The 11,411-nt window shown below is 55.6% G+C and overlaps 5 protein-coding genes across 5 annotated transcripts; 3 read left to right on the top strand and 2 right to left on the bottom strand.

Moving 5' to 3' along the window:
* Nucleotides 1–438: 438 nt before the first annotated feature.
* Nucleotides 439–963, top strand: CPAR01_14077 (uncharacterized protein; the record flags this gene model as incomplete). Its single annotated transcript, XM_060498329.1, has 1 exon — nt 439–963. A coding segment is annotated over one exon (525 nt), but the record flags the coding sequence as incomplete, so codon positions are not given.
* Nucleotides 964–1,633: 670 nt separating this feature from the next.
* On the top strand, nt 1,634–5,428 carry CPAR01_14076 (uncharacterized protein; the record flags this gene model as incomplete). The annotated part of the gene is made up of 2 exons (XM_060498328.1): nt 1,634–3,148; nt 3,416–5,428. 2 exons carry the CDS (start codon nt 1,634–1,636, stop codon nt 5,426–5,428), a joined length of 3,528 nt encoding a protein of 1,175 aa, XP_060343062.1.
* A 1,022-nt stretch (nt 5,429–6,450) lies between these two features.
* CPAR01_14075 (Tpt1/KptA family RNA 2'-phosphotransferase) lies at nt 6,451–7,611 on the top strand (the record flags this gene model as incomplete). Its single annotated transcript, XM_060498327.1, has 3 exons — nt 6,451–6,678; nt 6,826–7,278; nt 7,573–7,611. The coding sequence occupies 3 exons, from the start codon at nt 6,451–6,453 to the stop codon at nt 7,609–7,611; spliced, it is 720 nt and encodes a 239-aa protein (XP_060343061.1).
* Nucleotides 7,612–7,987: 376 nt separating this feature from the next.
* On the bottom strand, nt 7,988–9,551 carry CPAR01_14074 (uncharacterized protein; the record flags this gene model as incomplete). The annotated part of the gene is made up of 2 exons (XM_060498326.1): nt 7,988–9,120; nt 9,335–9,551. 2 exons carry the CDS (start codon nt 9,549–9,551, stop codon nt 7,988–7,990), a joined length of 1,350 nt encoding a protein of 449 aa, XP_060343060.1.
* Nucleotides 9,552–10,254: 703 nt separating this feature from the next.
* On the bottom strand, nt 10,255–11,300 carry CPAR01_14073 (uncharacterized protein; the record flags this gene model as incomplete). The annotated part of the gene is made up of 2 exons (XM_060498325.1): nt 10,255–10,892; nt 10,958–11,300. 2 exons carry the CDS (start codon nt 11,298–11,300, stop codon nt 10,255–10,257), a joined length of 981 nt encoding a protein of 326 aa, XP_060343059.1.
* Nucleotides 11,301–11,411: the final 111 nt, after the last annotated feature.

Raw genomic sequence — 11,411 nt, 5'->3', positions numbered from 1 at the left:
GTATCTGGAGCACGCAACCTGGATACCAGGTACTGGATGATGCCAGATGGTAAGGTAAGGTAAGGTAAAGTAAAGTTGCGGTGGCCGACGAGATACCTGAGGTACCTTGCTTTGCCGGGTCTGTTTCTCTCTCTCCCCGCAGAAGGCAGAGAAGACGACAGAAAGAGCAAAGGAAGAAGAGGAGCAGGAAGGAGGTGTGAGTGGGAAAAACATGTAGTCAGTCAGGTAAGGTAGACGACGATCCATGACCAAACTTCCTCTTTCTTTCTGATCTGACTTCCATTTTTACCTTTGCCCTTTTTTAGCTTCTGTCCCATCTTCTTCTTGTCCCGTCCAGTCCCCGAATCGACTGCAACTTTCCTTCTCCCATTTGTCTATCCGACTGTCTGGATTGGGCCAGACTTAACCTTTTGAGGCAAAAACCACACACCACACACCAGAAAACAAGACACCAGGCGAGGAAGCCGTTGCTTTCACACCCCTCCTTCCTGCTTCCTGCTTCCTCGATCCGCATTCGCACTGGACTTGTTCACGACGCTCCTTCCTGCCGATTCTAATACTAATTTCGAGCTCCCGCTCTCACAACGCTCTCTGCCGTCTGCCATCTGCCTCCTCCGCTCCTTCTGCCACCAGCCCCATCGCTCACTCATTTCCGTCCAATTCCACCCTTTCCCACACACAACTGAGTTGTCCATCGCATCGAGAACGCCGGGCGTCCACCACCAAACACTTCTTGGATTTCCTTCTCTTCGACAACAGCGACAACTTCTAATAAAACACACGCACACGCACACGCATGCATCTGCTCTCCCACTTGCAACTCACGAATACCGCAAAGCTCCCACGCCGCTAATTCGCACACTCGCACACTACTCCCACGTATCACCCGACGAGCCAGTGAGACACTTCCCGCTAGACGCCGACGTGCATACGCCCATCCAAATCATCCGAACGAACACCTGATGGGCGATCGGAACATACACATTGTAGTACATCAACTGCTAATTGCTAATTAACGAGAGCAACGATCTACTCATACTGCCCGCGAAACTACCTACACACGACTTCACCAGGAGGAGAACCAGCAAGACGTGGCAGAGGAGAAAGGTTGCTTCGACATCTGGAAATTAGACATACGCACGAACCGCTAGAGGCCCAGAGGGGACAGCAACAACGAACATCCCAGAGTCACAAAATCTGCAGCATCGCAGAACCACAAAAAAGAGTAACCGTTGGGAGACGAAAAAAAAGAAATAACGATAACGCTTATCAGCAAACAAACGCCTGCAGGCGTGCACACACCACTAATCGACCCGTGAGCCACAGAACGCGACCGGTTGCTCATTGGACGGGGTGGATTCCCATAGGAACTGGCCCTCGACTTTGGTGGACTGGGGTCAGTCAGAGACAAACAGCGCAAAGAGCTCACCCCCGGCCCAGGGAAACTGACGAAAAAAAAGAGGGCGAGGACGAAAAAAAAGAAGGGGAAGAAAAACAAAGGAGCCCAGCCAGACTCGCAGGCGCAGCGACCGAAGCGAATTGAAAGCGGACCCCGAACCTGGATTTCCTGACTGAGAGAGAGAGCAGAGGCACCACCCGACCCCTAACAGCCCCCCCCCCCCCCGACGCGAACATGGCCACGGCCACAGCAGCACCGCCAGCACCAGCACCCGCACCCGCACCCGCAACAGCAGCACCAGTACCAGCAGATGGTGGTTTCGAAGCTGCGGGCCATGCCCCGACTCTGAATCCCACACAGCTCTCTTCTGCTACGGTATCCGCATCCGCGTCCGCGTCCGCGTCTCCTTCATCCTCATTCTCTTCGCAAAGTGCTGTTGCATTCCATACTCCCTCACTTTCTGCGACATCTTCAGCAAATTCACCTTCTTCACCTTATCACGCACATCGGCTGAGCCACAACTCGTCCAAGCTTCCCGCTTTTCGATTCGCCGACTTACACAAGCAATACCAATCCCCACGCCTAGTGCTCCCCTCACTACTGCACCACATCCCGCTGTCGCCTGTCTCGCCTAAATCGACTCCAACATCCAACGAATTTCACTCGGCACCTGCGATTGGCACTGCCACCGACACAATCACTTTCACCAACACAGACGCCCTCACTGACACTGACATTGGCATTGGCATAACCACCGACACTGACACCGCCTCTCCCACCACCCTGCCAACAACGTCAGACTTGCAGCTGCACCACCAGCAGCCACAACAACACAACGTCGACCCGGAAAACAACATCCCACCCCAAAACACCCACTCGACTTCACTTCGACTACACGATCGGCGTCCCTCCCATCGCCAATTGTCCCAGCTCTCACCTCGGATTTCGAGTCCTATCCACGAACTGCCCGAGTCGCCTCCAAAACTCAGCCCTCGTTCCCGCGCATCAACGTATCAGGTTGCTACCCAGTCCACCCCTGCAGCTTCAGCCACCTCACCAAGACGGCCCGCGTCTTATCCCGACCGCCCCGTCATCGTGCAGTCCATCTCATCCCACAGCAACGTCGCAGATCTCAAGACACCTGCTGCCCCTCTCTCCCGACTGCAAACTCGACGTGCGGCTGCATACCGATCCCGCGAGTCGAATGCGACCGATAGCGAGTCACCATCCGCAGATACCGATCACTCGCAAGCCCCCGACACTCCCGACGACGTCGCTCAACCCCAAGGCGACAAAACAACAAAGGACTGGGCCAAGGGACAGCGTGAGCTGATACTGCCAAAGACTTTGGAGAACGCAAGCCCGACAGATGAAAAACGAAAGTCGATAGCCTCGCGACCCCCCGTATCCTTCAAAGCCACCACCGCCAGCACCCCGACCACCTCGGTGCGCGTGGCTCCCATCCGTTCCTTTCGCTCATCCGGGTCTCGTCGAAGTCTGGGACTTGACAGTAGCACCTCCACCATGCGCTCTTTTGACTTTGGCGACGACTACGCCGACTCCAATCAGCGCGACCGCACTCTGCGCGCCCTTGAAGGACGACGCGACGATGACTATTCGCAAATGACACCGCCGTTGTCAGCCGACGCCGACGACACGACCGGTGACGTCTTTATGAAAATCGCCAGACAGGAACCAACGCGCCGTGGCTCTAAAGAGGTTGCGCCAGCGGAGCAGCCAAGTGCCATAGTAAGTTTAGCCATCTTTCATGGGTTTGCGTTGTTGTTTCGGGAAATATGTTAGCGCGATGCAAACGGCCGTGCCCTGCGATGGCTGGCGTCTGTTCGCCACGATATCAAGCCGTCTTCCCGTATCTTTTTGCTTGATCTTCCCGCTCTTCCCACATTTTCCTATTCAAATTCCCCTTTTGGATATGATAGTCCACCACCTCTCTAGCGCTGCTTCATTTCCCACGCTCCGGTGACGCTAATCCTGGCGTACTGGATATGTTGATAGAGTTTCGCCATGGATGAACGTGAGCTTACTGACGATGAACAACAGGCCCGTGTCGCAAGATCTTCGCATCGCCGACCCCTCTCCGCTGCTGTTCCATTGTCTTATCATCATCCTGTATCCCCACCCCAAATCAGTCGCCGTCTGTCCGATCAACAAGAAACCTCCAAGAAGAGAATACGCCAATCGTCAGAGGACGACAGCACTGCTGACCCAATGGCTCGCGCGTTGGCGTACCGATCGCCTTTGACCCGAGACCGGCCTTCATCCGCGCATCCCGGCGAAGACCTTGGTCGCGTAAAGACATTCCATCAATCTTCGTCTCGCTCAACCGTCAACACACCCCGGTCCTTTACCTTTCAGGATCCGATGGGAGAGAACTCTCCATATGCACGGAGAAGGCCTTCTTTGACAGACAGCAACACCGGCTACTCTGCGCGCAGCTCGGCGTACAGACAATCCAACTTGTCATATGGCCAAACGCGTACGTATAACTCTTCGCCATTGGTTCCTAAATCGATAGAAGCACCACGCACCGAAACGCACCAAGACGCAGCAACGACAGTCGAGGGAACCGAATCGACGGCGACAGCATCGACAAACGCACCGTCGACAGTGTGGGATGAATTGGATGATCTCAAGTCCCGTATCCATCGCCTGGAATTGACCGGCAAGTTACCCAAGACGTCGGGCGCCGCAATGTCAAGAGCCTCAGACGATCGCCCGCCGACCGCAACCAACACGACCATGTCCACCTCGCCGAAACGAGCTTCCGAAAGCCAGCATCCCCACACCGACGCAATTAGCACGACGTCTTCACAACGCGAGGTCCAGCAACCCATCCTTCTTTCTGCTGTCAATAAATCCAAGCCATTCCTTAGTGAAGAGGTGGCCAAGGCACTCGAGGTGGCAGCAACAGACGCCCTGGCACTGGCCAACATGATGGGGACGGCAGGTCAGCCCGGGCCCATCTCCAGCGGTGCCAGCACAATTGGCGTCGGCACCAGCCTGACGGATCGTCAATTACGACGCAAGGCTGACAGCATCTGCCGAAGCCTTACAGAGTTAGTCCTGGCATTGAGCGAAGAAGCGGCTGGCAACAAGACTCTCCAAGTCAACGTTCCTACACCAAAGGAAACGACGACACCAGTCACACCAACTATCAACAAGACCTTCACCGGCGGATCATCTGGCCAGCGACGTCCTAGCATAACGTCCGCCGAGCAGCAGACTCTCCCGAAGGCCAATGCTACCACGGTCACGAGCCCGAGGGCCCTCTCAAAATACGAAGAGAGGCGCAACACCATGCTTAACCCGGTTTCGCTCCCCAGTCCCAGGTTTGCCCTTCCACCCGGCACCATTCCTAGCACCCCCGGCGACAGCAGCAAAATGGCGAACCGAAAGTCATCCTTGTTCATTGGCCGTTCGCGCCGTGCTGTTACCGAAGAGCCTGAGGATGGCCGCAGGTCTTCTATGCTGAGGACCCGACGAGCAGGCACAGAGGAGCCGGAGGATTCACGCGAAGCAGCAGGCCGCGAGAATGGACGTCAAACTTCACTTCTTCGCTCACGCAGGGGAACTGTGGGCGGCGAAGACGAAGATGAATCTAGATTTCGCGCCCCGTCCCGCGCTGCTACAGAGCTCACCACACCGGCCCGCGCAGTCTCTCATACCTACCTCTCAAACACCAACTCCAACGAACTCTCATCACCAGCTTCTTCTGCCCTGCCTCGCAGACGGTTCGGAGCTTCCTCTATCACTTCTCGGCTGGTTGCGCCTTCCACACCATCGCTGGCGACGCGCCGATATCTGGAAAGAACTCCAGAACGCGAACAACCTTCCTCGGCTGAGAAAGTCACCGAAGAACGGCCGCAACAGGTTGTTGCGCAGCCGCGACACTTTTCTCTCAGTCACACTTCGTTGCTGAACCGGGCTAGCAGCATTAGCCGCAGACCGAATCGCGACAGCACGATAACGAATTCATCAACGGCTGCTCAGTCGGGCAGTTACCGATAACGTCTTTACGAATCACAGTCACACGGATGAATGTATCATAGATGTCTTATTCTCACGCTGGCGTCATTCTTGTTTTGCATATGGTAACACCGCATGGGCTCGGCAGCGGTTACTCTGTACTTGTATGACAATCCACGAGGGAAGGCCGATTGATTTCTTGGGATCCGCCTTTCCCGTTAAAAAAAAACAGGCTGGAGTAGAGCATTTGTATATCGGGCAGTCCATAGGAAACAAAAGGTCAAGGACATAAGCATAGGATGCTTCTGACTTGTTTGGTCAATTTTTCTTTCTCAGCTAGAGACTACGTGATGTTGTAAGAGATGTGACGTTTTGCGCATAAGGTAGGATGTAGATTCCATGCAACTGTGAGTATGTACATCTGGGACGCCTTAGCGCTGCGATTGAGTTTGGTCACATCGCCAGCGGACCAGCCATAAACACGCCAGGGCCCTAATGCGTGAGCGTCCGAGGCCGCCATTGCATCCGTTGTATTGAGAGGTATTTGGTTGAGCTGACAAGTTGACTCACCGGCGGCGAGACCAAAAGGAAGTGAAAGTATGTTTGACAGGTGAAGGGGGGCTTTGTTCATTGGATGAGCCACTCACCATGGAAAGGAGGGCTGTTTTTTTAAGCGGGTCTTGGGCCAAACCCAACTCCGACTTTACACATCGACCGACCTTACCTGCATACACTGAGGTTTTATACACAAGACGTCTTACACGCTTTCTTCTCATCCAACGTCTTCACACATGCCAAACCGCCTCTTTGGATCTTCTTCTTCTTCCAGACGAACCAAACAGCTCGCTTCTCGTGGCTTCAGTTCAAGGAGACCGCTGAGTTTACGCTCCTCAGCGACGTTTGCTACTCAGTCGCGGACCCCACTTGCACCACCTTCCTCGACCGCGAGAGGGAACACCAGAAATTACACCAGGTGGAAGACGACTTTTGAACCTCAAAGGTTCACCGGTTCAATTTTGTTTCCAGCTCACTTTAGATCATCGTGGGCCCAGAAAAACGGAGAAATGGCCGACCAATTTGAAGAGACTGCCCCCGCGGCTGGCGACAGTGCGCAGCAACAGAAGAGAGGGGGAGGAGGACGCAGAGGCGGAAGGGGAGGCGGTGGTGGTCGAGGAGGGGGTCAGCCGAGGGAGGTATTGGTTTCCAAGGCGCTTTCGAAGCTTTTGAGGCACCAGGCTGAGAACGCGGGTCTCAAGCTTGACGAGGGCGGGTATGCACCTCTGGACAAGGTGGTGAGTCTTGAAGGATTCTAACTTCCCTTTTCATAAATGAGAGATGATAAGAATCAGGGAAGAATTTGTCTTCTTGGAGGGTAGACATGATGGTTCTCCCGTCTCATGGTCAAACTCATCAACAGCTACTAACGAGGATACAAAAAGCTCGCATACGGACCCATCAAGTCTCTCAAGGTAACTTTTTCCGACATCCAAGCCGCGGTAACGACGTCGGACAAGCAGCGCTTCGCACTCAAGCTCAACCCCACGGCGGCGGCGGAGACGAGCGAGGAGCTATCGACCGAGCCCTCGGACTGGCTGATCCGCGCGAACCAGGGCCACAGTATCAAAGTCGAGTCGGCGGGCCTGCTGACCCCCCTCACGCTCGAGGCGGGCAACGTGCCGGCGGTGGTGGTGCACGGGACGTACTTTGCGTTTTGGAAGCAGATTGAGGCGTCGGGCGGGTTGAAGAGGATGGGGCGGAACCACGTCCACTTTGCGACGGGGTTACCCGGCGATGAGAAGGGCGTCGTCAGCGGGATGAGGAAGGATGCCGAGGTGTTGGTGTATGTTGATGTCGAGAGGGCGCTGAGGGAGGAGGAGGGGATTAAGTGGTGGGTGAGTGAGAACGGGGTCGTGTTGACGGAGGGGGATGGGGAGGGGGTTGTGCCGTGCCGGTTGTTTAGGGAGGTTGTTGCGAGGGACGAGGGGAGCGGGGTTGGTGTGCTTTGGAGGGATGGGGAGAAGGTTGGTGAGTTGCCTGAGGGGTTGAGGATGAGGGCGCCGCCTGGGAAGGGGAGAGGCGGAAGGGGTGGTGGTGGTGGGAGAAGGGGAGGGAAGGCTTGAGGTGGTGATGGTGAAGCGGAAGAAAGTCCTAGACACATTGCAGAGGGACAGATGGGTTAGGCATAGACATGTGGTTTCCGCGAGTTGCAAAAGGAGGACTCTTAGGATCTACGGCCCACCAACCTCAGTTTGATGAACCTCCGGACCCGCGAGTACAGAAGACGTCCTACCGTGGCCATTGTAAGACTACTCGTTTTAGTCAAACGTGAAGAAGGATATGAGTTATGAAATGAGTAGCTGGCGGTCCTTTCACAACTTCCCCTTAGCAAGTCTCATGAAAGCGAAGCGATTGTTGCTGTGCTGTTGGCATACTTTTGGCCAACGAACCTCGACCCCCTATGTATCTCTGCGTTCAAAGCTCCTCATATCTGACATGCCCCCTTTCTACAAAGGTGACTCGCAAGAATCCATCTACAAGCTCATAATCACCACTCAAGTCTCCATGAAACCGCCCGAACCCTCGCCCCTATCCGTCATACAATCACTTCCCTAGCAGAAGCTTAGCCGTCCTCTCCCTCTTCACGACCTCCCCCTCCAACCAAATCACAATCGCATCCGCCATCCTCTCCCTCGCAGCCTTCTTATGCAACACCCGCCGGACGGTACCCAGGTCGTCCGGGATCCGCGGGTTGCCGTCAAAGTCGGCGCGGCCGTCCCAGAAGTCCTCGAGCGCTGGGTCCGGCGTCAAGACGTACCGCGGCACGGGGAAGTGGAGCTGCGCGCAGAGGTCGCGGACGCGCCTCTCTGCTGATGTCGTTGCTGTTGCCGACTCTTGCCCTGGCGTTACAGGTGTTGATACCCGTGCTGGTGTTGAGGTTGGCACGGGAGAGATGGCAGGCGTGGGGACCTGGGACTGCGGCGTGGCGGCGGCGGCGGCGGTGGTGATAGGGACGCCGGCGCCGCCGAGAGAGGGTGTACTCGCCGTGGATGTAGTCGTCGAGTCTTGGGCGGCAGCGGAGGTTGGTGATGCTGTCACGTTGAGGGGGAGAGTTGATTTCGGCGCTCTGGAGGGTTGAGTGGATGTGGGAGGTGATGCTTGGTGACTGGGAAGACTGCTGCTGGTGCTGTTGCTTGCGGTGGGTGCCTGAGTTGGTAGCGATGGAGATGTCTTTGGAGGTTGGTTTGTGTCCTGCTTCTTCCTTGACGCGTCGGCACTGCTTTCTGTTGGCGGCGAGCTCGGCGGGGATCTCTTGGAGGGTAGGACTGACCCGGACGAGACGCCACGACTAGGAGAGGGAGAAGGAGCTGGAGCTGGAGCTGGAGCGGAAGCAGAAGCGGCGGCAGCGAGGGCAGCACTAGCAGCCGGGGCAAACGGCTTGGGAAACTTTGGCAGGTCACCCGAGGGCATCATGTGCCCGTTGTCAATGAGCCACTCGCACGCTGCTTTGGCCGCCCACTGCTTCGCGTCCTTCTTGCCCGGAAAGGACGGGCCGGCGCCGCCGCGGGAGACGTCTTCGCCGGCGTCCATGCCGTAGCCCGGCTGGGGGAAGACGTCGCCGGTGCTGTCAAACGTTGCTGAGCAGGCCCAGCGGAGCTCTTTGGCCTTGCCTAGGCCCTGTTCCTGGCGGGCTTCGTCGGTGAAGGTTACTTTTTGGTTTCTGACCTGTTGGAAATCTGCATGTTTTGAATATTTGATTAGTATGGGTTTGAGGAAATTAAATTCGATGAAGGTGGTTTAATGCTTCGGATCAAGAGAAATTCTGATGCTCTGGGGTTAAAGGGGAAGAGGTTGCTTTCCCAGCCTCGAATAGATACATGATCCGATGCGGAGAATGAGGGAATTGTAAAGAGAAGTGTATGGTGTATAAAGAAAAGTGCTTCAACTCACGATTCAACAGGCCGAGCCAGTTCGTTTTACCCAAGTCCGGTTCCGGTCGCGGGGCCGGACGGAGGAGGATGGCGATGGCCGAGACCTCGTGATCCGTGAGCGGGGCGGGGCGGCCGTGTTCTGCCTCGAAAGCTTCCTTGCCGGCAATGTAGGCTCGGAGGGCCGACCAGTCTACGCGCTGGACGGCTGTGCCGTTTGACGACGGGTCTCCTGCCATTGCGTGTGTATATTGCGCGCGTGGGTGTGAGTGTGCGTTTCCGTATGTTAAAGTTGCTGCGGCTGCGGCTATGGTGCGCGCTATGGTCTTTGGTTTCACGAGTGACGATAGGTTATGAGTGAAAATGAGAGGATGTCTATGTGGCATCTAAAGCTGAAGAACATGAATGAGAATCATGTTGTATTCCATTAGATGCTCTCTTCTTGATGTATGAGAAGGAGGAAACGGAGGGGTTGAGGCGGGTGAAGGTTAACCACGTTGGTGGGGTTGCGTTTTCTGGCCGCTCTGTCCAGTGTGGCTGCTTCTCTTGGCTGGGCCAAAACGGTGTTCTGCAGGAGGCTGCCACTTCTGCGTGGTGACGACCGTGACGCACCTGCAATGGAAGTCAAATCAATCTGGCGAACGTGATTCGTCGTTTATCCGCCTATCATAGATGTTGGTCTAAACATTATTGCAGCCTGGTCTTCAGCATACCTAATGTTAAGACTGCAGGTTTAGTATGACTTCAGATGACTTTCAAACGACATGTATCAACTAACACTGGGCAGCCGTAGAATACGCGATATGACGAGCAGTAAATGTGCTCGAGCTGACAATGTTATCAAAGTGTGGTTTCCATTGACCTGATCCCATAAAACTTTTAGGGGGTATACTATTGACTACCAAAACGCTCAACACCTTGCTTGCTTTCTTTTTCCGAGCCTCACTCAAAGAAGCCCGTGCCGTCATCTTCCTCTTCCACCTTCGCGGGGGCCTTCCTGTCAGCCGCCCTGCGCTCCCTCCGGTTCATCGGCTGCTTGGGATCCCTCTTCTTCTCGAACGTCTTCTTCGACCTGGCCACCCAAGGGTCCTCCTCCTTGACTCTCTGCGGCCGGGTCTGTTGCGTCTGTCTCGCGGGCCGTTGCGGTCGGGCCTGGCGCTTGGCGGGGCCGTCCGCCGGTGACCTGCGATCGCGCAGCCGGTACAGGGCCACCTCGCCTTCCGGAAGGACCTTTTCGATCGTTGCCCACATCTTAGGTCGTTCGGCGTGGAGGAACTGCAGGGCCTTGGGTTGCTTGGAGGGTTTCGCATCTGCATCTGCATCCGCATCCGCCTCCGCTTGCTCTTTCTGCTGCTGCTGCTCTTCCTCGACCTTGTCCTCGTCTCCCTGCTCCTTGGCGTTCTTGTCCTTGTTGGGGTACAGACTCTCGTAGCGCTCCATCAGGGGGAAGAAGCGGGCGTAGGCGACGTCGACTTCGGCCACGTGGGCCTCGGCCTCGAGGCGCTTCTTTTCTTCGGGATCCTCGGATTGCTGGAGCTTCTTGCGGAGCTGCTTCAGTAGTCTCTCTGCCTTTTTCCGTTCTGCAAAGGAAAAAAGAAACGGGGTTAGCTGATAGACATTGATGCAAGGAATAACGAAGACGAACCAAAAAATCGAACCATGTGGTACTTCTGAATCATGTCGCCTCTCCTCTTCTTGAAGTTGTGCTCCTCGACTCTCTCCTGCAGCGCCTCCAGCTCTTGTTCCAGCTCATTGCGTTTCGTAGCGGGCAGTTGCTTGCCGCTCTGCAAGAGTCTTCTGATATCTCTCGAGCGCGTCTTGTTCCAGTTTGTTGTGCCCTCTTTCGCCCTAGACTTCTTCTTGGTGGTCTTGAACCGCTTGTTCTCGTGCTCGCCGTCTTCCGAGCCCGATTGCTGCTGTTGCTCGTGGGTGTCGTCCGGGATTGTACCCTCCGCGGCGACCTCAGAATACGCTCGTTTCGTGCCCATTTCTATCGATTGTGTAGTGAATATCCTTCGTGATTTATGTTTGAATTGTGGTGTTGCGATGTGGTCGGTTGAGGTCGGCCAGAATGCTGTATGGAGGATGAAGAACTGACG

Source organism: Colletotrichum paranaense, assembly GCF_030867605.1.
Source record: "Colletotrichum paranaense strain IMI 384185 chromosome Unknown Scaffold_14.1, whole genome shotgun sequence".
Classification (NCBI taxonomy): domain Eukaryota; kingdom Fungi; phylum Ascomycota; class Sordariomycetes; order Glomerellales; family Glomerellaceae; genus Colletotrichum; species Colletotrichum paranaense.
Note: the sequence above shows the minus strand (reverse complement) of the source record. Positions and strands in the feature narration are given on the sequence as shown.